We start from the raw sequence: 18,389 nt of genomic DNA on the forward strand, positions 1-18,389 counted from the left end.
AGGTTCGTTCACAACTCCATGTATGTGCCGGTCTAGGACATCAACTATAAGTCTCTCAATAAACTCATATTGCATATCCTCAAACACTGGTTTGATCACCCATTGTTTACTTCTTTTAGTGAAGGCCTTATTGTAGCGAAGCGTCCCTAAAGTTCCGGTCGTCCTACTTTGTTGACGGCCAACATTATGGTTATGTGCCAAGACCGCTAGAAGAGTCCGATTTATCATGCCCTCCATGCCAAAATGCAATCGTTTTGGCCTGTACTTTAGGCACATATTGTGGAACACCTCCAAATCTCCTGTGTGGCAGAATTCCGTGAGTCCCCTCAAATCTCTTGTTATAGTTTTATCAAATACAATCTTTTCAATGGATTTGTGAGTGGGTGATGAAGGAATCAACCACTTCTTCTTCCGTGCCTCCTCTGTGGACAAATGGCCATGTTCACAATTGTGGAAATGTTGGTTTGTGTTCCAGCGGTGAACGTTGCTACAGTGTAGCATTACTGACCGCTATTTTTCCAGTAGAATTTCCAACGACCCTTCACATGTTTTTGAGCTCCACCAAAGATGGTTGCTGATTGACTTGGACCACTGTGAAATACCTTGCATATCTTTTTTTTTTACCTGCAGCCGACATTTTTTTATTGATTGTTTTTGCAAGATGCCATACGTCAAATTGGTGATTTATATTTTTGTACTCTTCTCTCATTGTCTTGGCAATCGAAACGTGTCTGTCCGTGGCTATCAGGTCGATCACCATTCCCCGCGATTGTAGTTCTTGCAATGATGCTACAAAGCCAACTTTCTCCATGGCCACTGAGGATGTACTTTGTGACACCTGCACGACCACCGAACTCACAATTTTCTTACTTTCCATGTCCTGAAAGTGGTAGGTGCAGTACTTGGCTGAAAATCCTGGGCTGTCGCACTGTCCATCACCGGCTAGCCTGAATCGTTTGCCCGCGAATGTACTTTCAATAGACATTTTTTCCATTCTCCAAGCTTCGCTAATGGCTGGAAAAAGATAATCGGTTTGGTATTTGTAGAACTGAGTTTTCGCAATGAAATGGATTCCCACAAACTGAAAGAAATACTCTAACTTTTTAAAACTTGAACCACTAAAAAGTGCGGCCCCTGCACAAAGTAGATTGCCTGCTGGCAGTTGCCCCAGGATGGGTTGTGCAGACCATGAGAACGGATGATATTGTGTACAGGTGGCATGTATTTTAAGGTTAGTGCCTCGAATTGCACGAGTCACATTAATCAATGGCTCCCCACATACTTCCCCACCAACCGAATGCCCACATTTCACCATAATAATAATATCCATCAAACAACTATCGAATACAATGAATTTGGCCTCTTTCCTTATACTGTCACTCTGCATCCCAGCTGGTTCGGCCTGTAACGTTGAGCACATGTCACTCACATGAAAGGTACAATCTCTGATATCGTCTTCCGCTATGTTCAGTGATATTGATGGTGTTTCATTGTCGTCCATTTCATTCTCTTCCATTGCAACATCTGTTCCTTCTCCGGCGATGGGAGAATAAAACAATTTCTTCAACTTTCTCGCGGTCTTAGTTTTTGCGGGTGTGGATTCTGTGAATTGATCTCCGACTGCATCCGAACTACCAGGAGGACATTCACTATCAATGGCTGGTGGTGGTATAGCTCCGTTGTCAATCACTTCATATTCTTCCCATTGGCACGATGCATCTCCAGTCTCAAGTCCCTGCCAAAAGGTTTGACAAGCAACATCTCTCGTTCGCTTCACTGTCTGTGTAGATCTAGTTCGTACACCCACTCGCAACTAGAGGACAGATTGGAAAAGGGATGTTCAGTTTAAACACAACTTACAGTATTGAACTATTAACAGTGAAAAACAACATAATATAGTGACCAGGACACTAACCTTCTTTTGCTTTCTTTTCTTTGAAACTTTCTTGCCTCGAACTTCAACATCTGGACGCTGTTGCTCCGACTCGTGTGTGCATGTCTCCACTTCCTCTGCGCTGCAACGACTATATTTTCATGATAAGCACATCCATCACGCACTGACGCTCCATCGACTCCCTGAAACATAGAACTTTCATTAGTATGTATAATAATATTGAAAACACAAAATGTACTTGGGGACCAATACCCACGTACATCTCAATAGCAAAACACGAATGAACGCATTGTGTAGAACATTCAAACGACAATTATTCACGCATTGTTGATCTAGTTAGATGGAACTGTCAAGATCCATACCTCGGGCTCCGCATAGACTTCCATTGATGAGATTATTGAAGATGACGCTTCAGCAACTCCCTGAAACACAGTAATTGCATTAGTATGGTTTTCTATTTTGTTAAAAAGAACATAAACTTTGTGCAGGCGTCAACGGCTCATCTAAATAGACCTGCACAAATGATCAGTTGTCTAAAATAAATAATGGATATCTAAATATGATTCGATTTGCTCGATCGTTGGAAGTGTCACCACCCAGAGATCTGCATCAACTACTAGGGGTGATGTTCTTGTAGAAGAAGCTGCGTCATCTCCCTGAAACATAGAACTTGCGTTAATAAAGAAGGAAGTATAGCGGATGTAATCACGTCATATGATCTCGCTTGATCGAACTGTCAGTATCCATACCTCAAAATGCATAAGAACATCAAGGGACGCTGTAACTGCGGTGCACACTTCTGCAAGCTGTTGCGCCGACCCGTAACTGCATGCTCCCCCTTCTTCTTGGACTAATGCTCCATCGACTCCCTGAAACATAGGACTTTCATTAGTAATGAACACAATAATGAAAAAAGAAGACACATAGGAGGGCGACGACAGAAGGACATATCAATGGCTAAAAACGAAAGAAACATTGTGTGTAACAATCACGCTACAAGAATGCAAGATCTGATGATCTCCATCGATGGAACTGTCCGGAAACGTACCTCGAGCATCTGAGTGACATCAACGGTTGTCGTCAATGCGTTGGACTCCTCAGCATCTCCCTGAAAGACAGTACTTGCATTATTTTGGATAACAATAATTATAACTGAAAACAAAGACTAGAGGACGAGTACTAGGGTGTACCATTAGGTAAAATAATTACACGATAAATTAAAACTATTGATTTACATGCCTAAAACAAGTCAGTGGCAGAATAGCCAAGTAAGATTACCCGATAGGCGCTTGAAGTGGCTGATGACTGCAATAACGACACGGATGGAGAATCTTCCGCCTTCATATTGAGTGGATACATAAATGGGGAAATTATTGTTAGCTAATGCTACACACTACCGCAAGGCCGAGAGCTAAATCCGTAAACTTGACTCACCAGTGGAGGGATGTGGACGAATAGAGTGGGAATAGCGGTTGAGAGCAATTTTCGCGTCGCTCGCAGTGTTTTCTTCTTTATTAGCAATGATGTGGAGTACATGTCTGAGCTAAAGTGCCTGCTGCACATGCGGTATCGATCACCCCTCTTGTCCGCAAAGACTTCTAGGACTCTACTTTCAAGCTCAGACGGTGGATATCCGCAATATCGGACCCATTCTCTTATCTGATCTATTGTTTTAGGGAAAACATGCATTATAGTACCTTCAGGTTTATTATGGGTCTTCGAAGGGCAACCGCAAATGGAACAGGCAGGCATTGTGGAAAGTTCTGAAAAGTAAAGATCAACAATTCTCAATGAATACCAATGTGTTAAAAAATTAAATGACACATAAAAGGTCCAATACAAGGGTCGTTTTGGTTCTTGGAACTATACACGTTATTCACATGCGGATAAGTATTTGAATAACTTTAAAAAAATTGAAAAATAATTTGACTAAACTCATAACATGTGACTAGTTCCTTGCATGTACTGTCTTGAACGAAAAGAAAACATGGATGCAATTTGATGACTACTAGCAAATAGATATAAATTAAAAAATTGGACGCAAAATGATTATGGTACATGGCCTTACCTTGACGAACAAACAGTTAGATGCAGGGATCAGAGTAGTTTCTTGTCGTAGAACAGGGAGCAGTTCACAGGTTGCAAACTGACGAGTTTGCTCAAAGTGGTCACGGAAGTTCACAGAGACGAAGAGCAGATAACCAGCACCTTCACGGGTTGACTAGCAAAGCGCAAAGAAGTTCTCATTAGAAATATGAAGTGGGTTATAAAGAATTCGAAACAGGGGTGTGTTTGTGAATGAATGACGTGTATATGTCGTGGCATTATGTGGATTGCAGGGGGGCGTCCAGCGTGAGGGGGGATGCTTGGCAGGAGACACGGGGTCTGGAGGTAGACATGGGAACAACAACCCATGCTCTATAGACCACTTTGAAGTGTACATGGTCTTTGGCACCTCTTGGCCTTTATCGCTCCCTGACAGCTCCACTTGCCAGCGCAAGTACCCCGGTGCGAACTGCCTTTGATAGGGCGGGGGGTGGATTGGGGCGGTGGTCGTGCATACAAGACTCGTTTGCCGCAGGGCCTCACCAAGGAGAGGCCATCTAACTGCATGTAAGAGGCAGGCTGCAGGATCTAGTACATGGAAGGCAGGGGGGTGAGTTTATAAATACCTCACCCTCCCAGGAGAATATATGGGTGCAGTTCACCCTGGAGACCCTGGATGCCTAGGCAGTTAGCAGCAGGCAGGCCTGTGGAGGCAAGGCGGCACGGGCCAGAGGGGGTCATCTCTGTACCCGGTGCCCAAAAGGATGATTTATTATGATCAACCATATTGATTTACCTATAACCATGTTTTGTATCAATAAAATCCAACGGCCTTTTATTGCCAACGCTTGAACAAAGTGGTGTGGTAAGTATTTTTGCTGGCCGGAGACATGTGGTGTGACAAGACAAGGCACAGGAAGACTATTCAATGGAGACACACTAGATTCATTTAAAAAATCAAAACAACCATTGTTAAAATATATGTTGGGTTTTATTTTAGATCTTAATTTCAATTGAACATAAATAATAAACATTACACATTGTAAAGTTCCGGTTGCAGCACATCCAGGGAAAATCCGCGATATTGTCCACTGTCGCTGGGGAAATGTTGTCTAATGGCAAGCACCGCACAGGCAGGTATTACTCTCCGAACGCGGTGTCCGAGCCTCCCGTGAAGCCACCAAGTGAAGCAACGATAGGCCACCAGCCTGTACCACCTGTGAAAAAGAAAGATGCAAACTGTATTAAAATGACAAAACTTTCTTATCAATGTCGATTCAGGTAAAAAATGTCATTCTGCTTTGAAAAAAATTCTATCTAGAAAATGCACAATATGGAACCAATTTACATGCGTTCGAATGATATGTAGATGTAATTTTATATGTGGGAGACGACCATGAAATAATAGTGGCATCACTGACATCACAACCAGAGTATACTTACTCGTTACTCGGATTACGCGGACGAACAGTGCCGCGAAGTTCGTGCATAAGCACCATCATCATCCTCAACACGGTCCGTGAGAGGCAGGCTTCCCTGAACTCTGGCAGCTCGGTGATGCATTGCGGACTTGGCTCGCCTTCCGAAATGTAGGCCAAGCACCCGGAATTTTCACGGCAGCAGCAGTTCTCCTCCTCAGTTGGCATTAGCTCGCACCGATTGCAAGTGCACCAGGTGGAGACGCCGTCCATGCGACATGGTCCAGGCTCTTCATCCGTTGACTGGTCCTCCCAACTGCCGTCCGAATCCCCATCGTTTTCGCGTGCTTGCCTTTCCAGTAGTTCCTCCTCGGTGTACTCGGGCTCGTACATATACGGCATTATTGTAGCCATTGTGTGGTAAAGAAAGTAAAATAATTTACAGAGATGGTACAGGTGTTCACAAGGCCTAGAAGCGGCGAAGGTAGCTGACCAGAGCATAGAAACGAGTCACAGAATACTCAAAGTAACACAGAGAGAGGAATGGAATCGAAAATCTGCTGCTGTGTGTTGTGAAACGGTGTGTTTATACTTATTGAGGAAAGAGGCGTCCTGCCATTTCCATGGTGACACTTCATTAGCTGAGGCGCAGCGATTGTTGACACGAAACGTGCTTTGGCATTGGGAAATGGGCGGTACGCGTCTGCTGATGTCAGGCTCAGGGGCGGGGGATTTGATTTAGTGCCGCAAATGCAGGTGAGCCAGGTCGATGGGGGGAAATGATAGGATTATCACAAAATGGCGGCTGATTTTGAGTGCGTTAATGGACGAAAAGTCGAGTAAGGTCCATAGGAAAGTTTTCTACGATCTACCGATTTATGCTTAAAAACACATGGCCGAACCGTAGGGACAATAAAAAAAAAAGTCCCGGAACTATCCTTTAACTCACATAACTGCTCTCCATACAATCTTTTGCTTCAATCCATGTTTGCCTTTTGAGAACGTGCTTGTAGCATTCCGAATGCCATGAGGCTTTTTCATTTTTCAGTTTAGGTAAGTTGCATAACAGTAGACGTATGTTCAAGTATTCATTATTGTTCCACTCGGCTCTCTTCTTAATACACTCTAAAATCTTTTCATAACATTTTGGATTAACCAAAGGAGATGTCTTTCTTTGTTAACATAAGCTACACAAGGAAAAGTCGGTTATCCATTTTCTTTGGTTGATGGTGGGAGTTCTACTTTTAAACAACCTTCGATATATGTAGGTATTTCCATTTTGAAAAAATGCATTTTACTGGAAGATGGAATCAACTTTCACACTTGAACTGCTGTGAAATAATTTTCACATTTTCTTGCCAATTACCAGAACCTGTAACAAAATAGAAGGACAACAATTGTTAGAAATCATGAAAAACAAACTGAGAACAGAAACTTCTAAACAATAAGCAATATCAAATTCTTTAAAGCACCCACTTTATTCAGTTTTCATGGTGAACGAAAAAGCCCTTATCAAATATTTGATAGGGTCACTTTTAAAGGAGTTACTGATCAAATTCTGATTCATAAGTTGTAGCACTGGCCATCTTGTAATGACCCCATACATACCCTCTGCCACAAATTCAGACAAAATACCTGGTAATACATGATTATATGTTTCATTTGCAATACACCCGCGGTATTCATAATTTCTCTTCATTCAAAATCCGATGGAATTACATATGCCTCTCAGCTAGAATTGCAGGTAACCTAAGTACCTGAATGAGGAAGGGCCAATTGAATTGAAAATGTCTCAAAGGTTAGTACGAAGAAGTGAGTCAGACAATATTTGAGAAGCCAATATTGAAATGAATAACTACCTTGATAACGATACATAGAGGTATTATTAAGAACAGTAAGAGAGACACGATTTAAGGCTAAACGAAAAGGAGTACAGCTAGCAGAAGCATTTAAAGAACTGGGCATATTTACACATTTGCTTGAGAATGCTCTTTACTGGTATAAAGATGATCACAGTTCTCTGAAAATGGAATAGCACAGTAAATTTGATGAGGACCAAATAAACTTGCAGCAAGCACCTGCTTACGTCAAAACCGATGAAATATAATAATGTTGTGTATTCTGCCTGAAGTTTTCCCAAATTGATATGAAAGAGTAGGAACCAGTATATGTAACATGTGAAGTTGATGACAGATTGTTCGAAAAGAGAAGTAGTGAAAAAGTTGAAGCAGAAACAGAGGTGACAATCATATTTACCCACAAATGGAAGGCAGTGATTACCAAAATATAGCATTTCAGAAGCTAAGGACTAGGAGGACCAAATTGTCAACTCAATTTACTCTGGAGTAACCGAGAGTTAAAAAGTAGAAGCAAAAAACAAAGAGAAAAGAGTTTTTAAATGCAACTCCAAAACTTTCAAAGCACTACTACCATTTGCTGCAAGGTCCAACACTCTAACGGCACTATGTAGTGCCCAATAATGTGACCATTCTCAGCTTTTATAGGATTTGCTAATATATTTTGCATAAACGCATCTACCTTCCTTGCCTTATTATCAGGAGGGACTGAACACGCTGCAGATGGATTCACTCATTTTCTCTGCACTTGGATCAGCACCACCAGATCCGGTATTGTCTGTCTGTCTTAAGCCTGGGCGGAGGCATTTATTTTTTCTCAACCTTAAAATCACAGGCGGAGCAGAGAAGTGGGTTTCCATCATTAACTGTTTTTGATCATCTATGCGCCTCAATATTGGAATTGTTGAGCTGGTTTTCCTGGTCTTCTTCATAAGAAAATGGAGGAAGCAGGCTATTTGATCCATCATCGCATTCAAGCTAAAAAGTGCACATGCCCTATTCGTAATGGCTTGAAAGTCTTCAGTTCTGTTTAAAGGAAACTCCCTAGATATGTGGTCTTGTGTGCATCTTGAAAGCCATAATGTCTTGGCCATTCATCCTACTCAAGGATCTATGGTTATGGTATATCCAGTTTTCCCTCACTGTGTTCCTTTTCCTTTGTGCTGAATGATTCTTCATTCTTAGGACACATAGGACGTGGCAATGGTGGCCACGTATTCAAGGAAACTGTTCTTATGCATCAGGTTTCCTTCTGGGGTCACTGGGATTGGTTCAGTGGGCTTGTGAACTTTCTGTTATGACAGTCCTAGTTCCAGTTAGTGACGGGAGGACAAAATAATAGTCCAGTGTATATTTGTAATGCATAGATTTATAATCCGGTTTGAAGCAGAGGGCCAGATTTATCAATTTTCTAACAAGTGACTTACAAAACAGGTCAAGGTCATGTGTGGATTTCACAGTACTTCTCGAAGCTAGTTTCATGTTGTGTGTGCTAAAACAGTAGGATAAGAAGTGTATGTATTGATAATACACTTGCCAGTTGGGGTAATTCATTGATAGAATTTAATTTGTGTGCACTTTTAAAGTATGGTTTTAAGAAGTTAATATACATCTCCTAGGTCTCCTTGGAAGACATAGGTGCATGGTATGTGTTGTATGTACTGTTTACAAATATATTTTCGAGGGGATTGGGTCCTCCGACGTATTCCATATCTATGACATGTACTCACCACAGCTGTGCTGCTTTGGAAACTTTTTTCAGCGTCTGCGTCCTGCGTCGATGCGCCGTCGTCAAGGACCTCCTCCAACGTCATCCGATGTGATAAGTAGGACGCACGACGCCCGTAGCCTCAGTTCTGTTTTTTCCGCGAACGTGTTGCTTCGTGAATCTCGGTTAACGCCTCGACTCTTTGGAGTTCTGTTCTTCTCGGTTCTTCGAACCTGTTCGTTTTTGTGAAATCCTTCGTGTGAGGATGTCTTCTACTTCGTCTTCAACCCCGCGTCCGGGCTTCAAGAAGTGCGGGGAGTGTGGGTCCAAGATGTCGGTGACGGACTCGCTCGACGCCTGCCTCTGGTGCCTCGGGGAGGCCCACGACACGGATGACTGTATCGACTGCCAGTCGCTCACGTCCAAAGCCTTACGCGAACGTAAGAAGAAGTTGTCGGTAGGTCGGGTGTCCAAGCCCCGGAAGTCGAAGTCTGCGGGGCTTTCGACAGATGATTCGAGAGGTGACTCCGCGTCATCGTCGGAAGTCTCGTGGGTCTCCTTCTAGGAGTCGGTCTCGCCACTCCTCGGCCTCTTCGAGGCATTCTCGGAAGCACCGACACCGGTCGTCTTCCAGGTCCTCTTCGGAAGACTCTGCCCGGCACGTCGTTTACCCCACCAGCCGTGCGACGCCGGAGGAATGGGCTTCCTTCGGGAAGAAAATGCTGGCGATTCTCGAGTCGCAGGGTACTAAGCCGTCCGCGCCCCCGAGTGTGGTCGGTCGTGAGAGGTCGAGAGACACCGCTCGCAAGAGTGGTCGGCACGAGTCACGGGAGAGGTCCCGTTTGGACAAGGAGACTCGTTCTCAACGTACCCGTTCCAGGTCCCGGACCTCGCCGCGTTAGAGACCGTGTGCACCTGTGAGGTCTTCGAGGAAGACATCGACGTCTGAGGCGTCGAGGGCATCGACAGGCTTTCTCGAGGCTCCAGCTCCGAGGAAGTCGTCGAAGCCGTTGACGCTCAGGTCGTCGAAGGACACGCTCGAGGCTCCGGCCAGCATCGGCGGCGCTGCATCTGACGTCGACGCCGATGTACTCGACGCCGATCCTCTCGGCGCCGATGCCTGTTCTCTCGGCGCCGATTCGCTCGACGCCATCGACGCCTTTCGTGTCGGAGGTACCCCGTGGCACGGGGGAACCCCCTAGGAAGGCTCTGGTTAAGAGCAAGCACTCTCGGGTGCCTTCTTTTCACCACCTGGAATATATTTCAGAGGCGGATGAGGATTCTGATGGCCTGGTTCCTAGTCAGGTTCCAGATGAAATTGTCTCGGGCCATAGTCAGTTTGACGATTTGGGGCAGTCACTGCATGATGCCAGTGGACTGGACACCTCTCCGGAGGTGGCGTTTTGTAGGCCTGAGCCTGGCTCTCATGCCGATTCCTCGTACCGGCGCCTTATGGCTAGGGTTTCTGAGTACTTGGGATGGTCTGCTCCCCCAGGGGAGTTTGTGCAGGATGATCTCACGGACATCCTTGATGTTGGTCCCCAACTGACCCGGTACTGCCATTCCATATGGCTTTACAGAGAAGGGTGGCGGCGGCTTGGACTGCTCCGGAGAGTCTCCCGGCGGTGGGCAGGTCCTTGTCGCGAAAATACCATCCAGCCAGTAGCGACCCCTGCTACTTGACCAGGCACCCCACTCCGGAGAGTTTGGTGGTGCAGGTGGCCACGACCCCGGCAAAGCAGGCGTCGTACCGTACCATCCCTCCTGATAGGTACAACAAACGTTTTGATGGCTGGGCGAAGAAAGTGTTTTCTTCTGGTGGTATGGCGCTTCAGGCGGCCAACTCCATTTGTGCCTTGTCTCGTTTCACACACACTCTGTGGAACTGTGTTGCGTTAGCGGCTGAACATATTCCCGAAGGGGACGAACTGGATGGTTTCCTTGCTATGGTCCAGCATGGTAAGGATGCCATGTGTGAGTCCGTTCAGTCGGGTTTGGACTTAGCTGAATGCGTCAGTAGGTCCATGGCGGCGAGCACCGTGATACGCAGGTTTGCGTGGTTGCGGAAGTCGGGGGTTGCTCCTGATGTGCAGTCCCGGCTCCTCAACATGCCCTTTGACGGTGAACACCTTTTTGACAGCAAGGCTGACGAGAGCCTTGAGAGGTTGCAGACCTCAAAAGCTGCAGCGAAGTCGTTGGGCGCTGCAGTTCGCCAACCTCCGCCTTTTCATCCTAGGGGACAGCAGTGGAGGGGTGGTTCCTTTCGCTATTACTCGTCCTTCAGTAAAGCGAGAGGAGCTGGCAGTCAAAGAGGCCAACGCAGGGGTACCAGAGGTGGACGACAGGGTACCCGTGGTGCCAAGGCCGCTCTGGCAGTTGCCTCTTTGCCCTCAGGTAAAGGCCGCAGCCGTAAGGCCACAGCCGCTCCCACTCAGTCATGAGGCCATGTCCCATGGTTCGCCGGTTGGGGGAAGGCTGGCGCAGCATCTTGTAGAGTGGCAAGCCATTACTTCAGATGTGTGGGTTCTGGAGATCATAACCCATGGCTACTGTCTTCCCTTTCGGCACAGGCCTCGCGACAATCCACCGGGGAACCTCTCTTTGCAGAGTCCGGATCCGCTCCTTGCGCAGGAAGTTCAAGCCCTGCTGGAGAAAGGCGCCATAGAACTGGTATCTGTAGCGGAGAGGAACAAGGGATGGTATTCCCCTTATTTTTTGATTTCGAAGAAAGACGGAGGATTGAGACCCATCATGGACTTGTGCGGTTTGAACAAACTCCTCAGGAAGGACAAGTTCAAGATGGTTACTCTCTCTCAAGTCCTCCAGGCCCTTCAGCTTCAGGACTGGTTGGTGTCACTCGACCTCAAGGATGCTTACTTCCATGTGCCGATCCATCCCAAGCACAAGAAGTACCTGAGGTTCGCGGTTGGCGACTCGCACTTTCAGTTTCGGGTCCTGCCGTTCGGATTGACCTCCGCCCCAAGGGTTTTCACCAAGCTCATGGTGGTGGTGGCAGCGCATCTCAGGCAAAGGGGGATTCACGTCTACCCCTACCTGGACGATAGGTTGATCAGGGGGAGCTCTCCCGAGCAAGTCCTGGATCATCTGTCCGTCACCTGCCACTCCCTTCACAGGCTGGGCTTCTCCCTCAATTTAAAGAAGTCCCATTTGACGCCAACACAGCGGCTCCAGTACATCGGCGCAGTGCTCGACACTTCCCTGGGGCAGTGTTTTCCTCCCCAGGTGAGGGCTCTTCACATTCAGCAGATGGTGCACAAGTTTCAGCATGCCCAGACGCTCCCAGCGTTCGAGTTCTTGAGGTTGCTCGGCCTCATGGCATCCTGCATTCTTCTGGTGCCAGAGGCTCGCCTGCGGATGAGATCTTTGCAGTGGGCACTCAAGACGCAATGGTCGCAGCCCTCCGGCAGGATGTCGGACCCGGTTCAGGTGCCGCCCTCGGTCGCCCGGGACCTTCTGTGGTGGGCAGTCGAAGGCAACTTGATGAAGGGGGCTCCATTTTGGCTTCCCTGGCCGGAGGTGACGATCGTGACGGATGCATCCCTCACGGGATGGGGAGCTCATGCCAACGGGCTGACAGTCAGCGGTCGTTGGTCTCCGTTGGAGTCCAGACTCCATATCAATCTGTTGGAGCTGAGGGCCGTCAGGCTAGCCCTGAAGGCTTTTCTGCCGACTGTGCGAGGAAAGAGTGTCATGATCCTGACGGACAACACAGTGGCCATGCACTACCTCAACAAAAGGGGCGGGGGGGCAGGGTCACTTCCTCTGTGCAGGGAGGCGATGCAGCCCGAGTTCTGGGCCATCCAGCAGGAAGTTTCGATCTCGGCAGTTCATCTGGCCGGAGATGAAAACGTGACGGCGGACGTTCTGAGCAGGCAGAGCGCGATCTCTCACTAGTGGGAGTTGGCTCAGGAGATTCTCCTGGAGATCTTCGCCCTTTGGGGGACCCCTCAAGTGGATCTCTTCGCCTCCAGTGTCAACCGGAAGTGCGAAAGGTTTTGCTCGCGGAAATTTCCTCCAAAAGGAGCCTTAGGAGACGCGTTCGTGGTGGAGTGGTCATTCCCGCTGCTGTACGCGTTTCCTCCAGTCCCCGTCATCCCACAAGTGCTGCGGAGGTTACGGAAGTTCGGTTCCCGGATGATCCTCATTGCTCCGGCGTGGGCTCGGAGGACGTGGTACCCGGACCTTCTCGACTTGTCCATCTGCCCTCCACGTCGTCTTCCCTACCGAGACAATCTACTCTCATGGGAGGAGGGGTCAGGTTCTCCATCCAGAGGTCAGATCCTTCAACCTTCACGCTTGGCTTCTGAAAGGTTGAGGTATAAGGATTGGAACCTCCCTGCAGACGTGATGGAGGTGTTGCTTTCGGCCCGAAGGCCAGCAACAAAGTCTCTGTGCCGTTGCCGTAAATTCTGCGACTGGTGCAGAGTTCAGAATGTGGATCCTTTTGCATGTGACATCCCCATGGTTCTGTCCTTTTTACTTTCTTTGGCCCACAGGGGCTTGCAAGTGGGTACCATTAAAGGTTACCTGGCGGCGCTGTCCATCTTTAAGCGCTCGTCTGAAGAGTGTTCTTACTTTAAAATCCCTTTAATTTCACAGTTTCTGAAAGGGCTCACTAATGTGTTCCCTCCGTCACCTTTCCTGGTGCCCGGTTGGGATTTAAACCTTGTTCTTAAGTTTCTTATGGGTGCTCCGTTTGAGCCTTTACATTCTTGCCCTTTGAGGCTGTTAACTCTGAAAACTGTGTTTCTAGTTGCGGTTACTTCCGCTCGCAGAGTGAGTGAGTTACAGGCACTTTCAGTTAAGCCACCCTTCACGTTATTTCACAAGGACAGGGTTGTCCTTAGAGTTCGTCCTTCTTTTCTTCCGAAGGTAGTGACGGAATTTCATTTGGCCCAGAAGGTTGTTCTTCCGGCATTCTATCCTCCTCCGCATCCTGGTAAGGAAGAGGAGAGGCTCCATAGGCTTGATCCTAGGAGAGCTTTAAGCTTTTATGTTTCACGCATGTCCCGGGTCAGAGTGGACGATCAACTCTTTATTGGTTACGCTGGAAAGCGTTTGGGGCAAGCTGTGACGAAACAGACTTTGTCTCGCTGGATTATTTTGGCCATCTCGGAGTGTTACCTCTTGGCGGGTAAGGACCCACCGGATGGCTTGTGGGCCCATTCTACCAGGGGTATGGCTGCATCTACTGCCCTGCAGAGGGGTGTTCCTATTCGCAACATCTGTGATGCAGCCACCTGGGCTTCAGTACATACATTTGTACATCACTATTCCCTCGATTCCATCCGAGGACAGGATCTGGCCTTTGGCAAGGCGGTCCTTTGCTCTGCTATTTGATTGGCTATTCTAAATTTTGATTCTAAATTCTTTCCCTCCTCCTTGCTCTGGTACTGCTTTGGGAGTCTGTCATAGATATGGAATACGTCGGAGGACCCAATCCCCTCGAAGAACAAGTTACTTTCTTACCTGGTAACGTTCTTTCGATGGGATGGTCCGACGACGTATTCCATATTGCTCCCGCCCTGCCTTCCCCGCTGCAGAATTTCTTTTGCGATTGCAGCTTACGTTCCGCAAGGCTTTGGTCTGACTGACAGTTGACTAATGTCACACGTTCTGGGGGAAAAAACTACAACTGAGGCTACGGGCGTCGTGCGTCCTACTTATCACATCGGATGACGTCGGAGGTCCTCGACGACGGCGCATCGACGTCATCGACGCAGGACGCAGACGCCGAAAAAAGTTTCCGAAGCAGCACAGCTGTGGTGATTACCTGTCATAGATATGGAATACGTCGTCGGACCATCCCATCGAAAGAACGTTACCAGGTAAGAAAGTAACTTGTTCTTCAACTTGTGTGGAAAGATTTTCCTTTTTTTTTTGTGCTGTCGGTTTTGGAGTAGCAACATATGTTTCCTACAGTGATGGATTAATTTTATGCCGGACATTTTAGTTCGAGTGCAGTTTATTTTTATGCCCGATTTATCACTATAGTTCATGGGATTAGTATGCGTTTAATTAACGCATAACATTTTAGAAATGTAACCCTCCATTCCCCAATGTATACATTAACTGTGTATTAAATAACCTGTCTTGATGTGCTCATTGAATGCTTTTAGCCAGAATTTACTTTGGATATTTCTTAGTAATGATATCTTTCAAGATATGCCTGATTACATACAATTCAGTCTATGAAATCTTGTAAGTTGTTGTTCACCACCAGACTTCTCATGCAGCTGTCGAATTGTAATGAATTTTGTATCCATACAGGCAACCAACTATTGACAGCAACAGATTGTTTGCAACTCTGGGCACCTCCAGCAAGTGATATACCGGAAGAAGATGAGGAAACTGAGGAAGTCCGTGAAAATGGATTCCATCTAGTTTTGAATGACTGGAATTGTATCTGGCAATGCAAGTTAGTATATTTTGTATGGAACTTAAAACGGCACTGTTTTTTTATCTGCATTTTAGGTGCACCTGAAGGCAGATTGGTTTCTTTATTTTGGTCATTTAAATTGTCAAATCCATTGTATACTGAAGGTGCAACCAACAGTTGCTTGGCCTACCTTTACAGATGCATGAATAGAGATAGTCCTGCATCTATGGTATTCCTAATTATGAGATTATCTGGACACATGTAAAGAACATGGACATTTATCTTTTTTAAAATTCTTTTTAAAGAATTTTTAAATGTGGTATTCTTCCGGCTACCCTGAGAGGGATGAGTATTGCAGTTTACTGTCAATACCTTACCTTGTTTCTTAAACTAACAACGCACAGCAGTTTTCTGTGCTGTCAGTGTTTTTCCAAAGCTATGCCATTGCAACTTTTGCAGCCAACAGGAGAGGTGTGCAGAGCCATGGAATCTGCCCCATTAGTGGGAACTCCCCTCCCCTGTTTCCCCTAATGGTATAATTCCGGGATCCCATGGGATTGCCAGGCTGGTGATTGCCTTAATGTGGTCTGTCACCTCCCTCCAGTATACTTCTGCTTTTGGACACGACCACACTAGATGGAACAGAGAGCCCCTGGATGTACAGCCTCTCCAACAATTTGGGATTGGTTTTATTTAGTTGAGCTGATGTGACGTAGTATCAGTAACAGAGTTTATATCCTCCTTCCCTGTTTGAAATGCATTGTGTGCTCTTGTGTAGCCAGACCCAAATCTTTCCCCATTCCTCCACATCTATTGCTCAGCCTAGTTCCCTCTTCCAGTCCATGTACTTTTTCTTTTTTTGCAGGGTCCGTTCTGTCCAAGAGGCGATAAAGCATAGAGATTCTGCCCCTCTGAGCTGCTGAAAGTAAGGATAGTTCAAGTGCAGTCAGGTCTCTAGCCCCTCTCTCCCTGACCATTTTGTGGGAGACCCAGTGTCGGAGTTGGGCGTAGTGGAACAGCTCATTCTCACCTACACCGAATGTTCCCTTGCATCTTTCAAATGATATGGGTGAGCCTCCTTCTAGGAAGTCTGACAGTTTTTCCAGTCCTCCTTCCTTCCATGGTGCGAAGCTGTGTGGGGGATTGCGTGGGATAAATTCAGGTTGTTCCAGATAGGTGTGAGTGGTCCTCTGGAGCCCCTACAATCCCATTTCTGCGATGCTGTCTTCCAGCTGCGAACTGTCACATTTGTTGCTGTGAGAGGGCCCTGGTTTGCATGGGTTTTTATGGGTGGTAAGTGAAGGAGCTCTGAAGGGGGCACTGGGCACCAGGCTTCTTCAAGCTGCTTCCATAATGGCTGGTCGGCTGATTGAGCCCATGTATTTGCGTGGGAAAGCTGCGCTGCGAGCCACGTCCGGGACCCCCAGACCTCCCAAGGCTCCCGCTCAGAGCATAATGTTCTTTGCTATTCTGGGTTTCTCTCCCTCCTCCCCCCCTCCCCCCCTTCCAAATGAATTTTTGTATATTTCTCTGTAGGGTGAGCAGTTCGCTCGCTGGGATGTTTACCGGGATTGCTGCGCATTGGTATAGTAACCTAGGGATTAGATTCATTTTTACTGCACCTATTCGCCAGAACCAGGAGATTTCTTGCTTTCTCCCAATGCTTTAGATCTCGCCGGAGTGCATCCAATAGCTGTGGGAAGTTACTCCGATATAGGCGGGAGATGTCTTTAGGGATCTGCACTCCGAGTTATTCGATCGCGGATTCTGCCCAAAGGATTGGTAACATGGGGCCAAGGCCCGCCTTTTGCTTTTTGGTGAGATTAATTGCCAGCGCTTATGATTTGCCCAGATTCACCTTAAAACTGGAGACCCGTCCAAATTCCTCAATCTCCTCCCACAGGGGCCCCAGGGATGGGTCCAGTTTAGTTGGAGTTATTAGTACATACTCCGCATATAGTGCCATCTTGTATTCATGTTCCCCCACCGTGAGCCCCTTTATTTTTGGGTTTTGCCGGACCTTGTTCGCAAAGGGCTCTCTAGATAAGGCAAAAGCCAGTGGGGATAGGGGGCAGCCCTGCCTAGTTCCCCTGGTTATACCAATTGTTTCAGATCTGATGCCATTAACGCAGAGCTGCGTTGTGGTATTCTGATAGTTAGCCATTATCCACTTTGAGAAGTTTGGCCCAAGCCCAAAATGTGTCGGCACCTTACTGATATAACCCCAGTCCACTAAATCAAAAGCTTTGTGTGTCTAATGATAGAACGCCCATACCAACCCCCATCCTTTGCGCACTTTCTATGAGATCTATGGTACGCCTAATGTTGTCTTGGGTTCCCCTCCCCGGGATGAATCCCGTCTGATCGTGGGATATGTCTGGGAGATGCGCTTTCAGTCTAGTCACCAGGACTTTCGAAAATATTTTCCCATCATTGTTAATAAGGGTTATCGGTCTGTAGGAGGAGGCCTGCTCTAGGTTTTTCCCTGGCTTGTGGACTAGAATCGTTAACGATTATGCCATTGATTTTGCGATTGAGCCTGTGGAGAGGAAGGAATTAAACAGTGTAGATAGTTGCGGGGCTAAGATATGAGCGTAGGTTTTATAAAATTTTGCGGTCAGCCCGCCGGCCCTAGTGCAGTACTTTTTAAGGACTTGATAGCTTCAACTATTTCCCCTGTGATCGGATTTTATAGGGCAGACAGATGGGTTTCAGTTCGGGAGCCGTTGGAGAGTAAGTAGTCGGACAGTTTCTCGAGGGAGGCAAGTGGTCCGGACATTACTGCTTTATGTTGATTCACCAGCTCTTCCATTTTGTCTGCCTCAGCCCTACCATAAGCTCCTATAAGTCGCGAGATGTTATTCCTGCTGTGTACCTTCTTTAGCTTATATGCGAGTATCCGGTTCGCTTTGTTGCCTTTACTATAGTAAAACTGCTTTGTGTAGGCTAGTGATTTGGCAGATCGCTCAGCCCAGTGCATTTTGAGTGGGATCTTGGCTTTCTTCAAAGCCCTCTCTGTTTTCCATGAAATACGAGAATGCAACTCTTTTTCCAAGGATAACACCTC

General features: G+C 46.9%; 1 protein-coding gene across 4 annotated transcripts in view; it reads left to right on the plus strand.

The window, feature by feature from the left end:
* DMXL2 (Dmx like 2) overlaps positions 1-18,389 on the plus strand; it is a 2,950,233-nt gene that overhangs the window by 273,568 nt on the left and 2,658,276 nt on the right. For all 4 annotated transcript variants that reach the window (XR_011279824.1, XR_011279825.1, XM_069624807.1 and 1 more), the window contains exon 5: positions 15,214-15,361. Coding sequence is in view for 2 of the 4 variants with exons in the window: in XM_069624807.1 (XP_069480908.1) it covers positions 15,214-15,361 (148 nt within the window). In the remaining 2 variants the exon portion in view is untranslated. The remainder of the gene's footprint in view (positions 1-15,213; positions 15,362-18,389) is intronic.

The sequence above is a fragment of the Ambystoma mexicanum genome, chromosome 11 (assembly GCF_040938575.1).
Source record: "Ambystoma mexicanum isolate Mex_15411 chromosome 11, UKY_AmexF1_1, whole genome shotgun sequence".
Lineage (NCBI taxonomy): Eukaryota > Metazoa > Chordata > Amphibia > Caudata > Ambystomatidae > Ambystoma > Ambystoma mexicanum.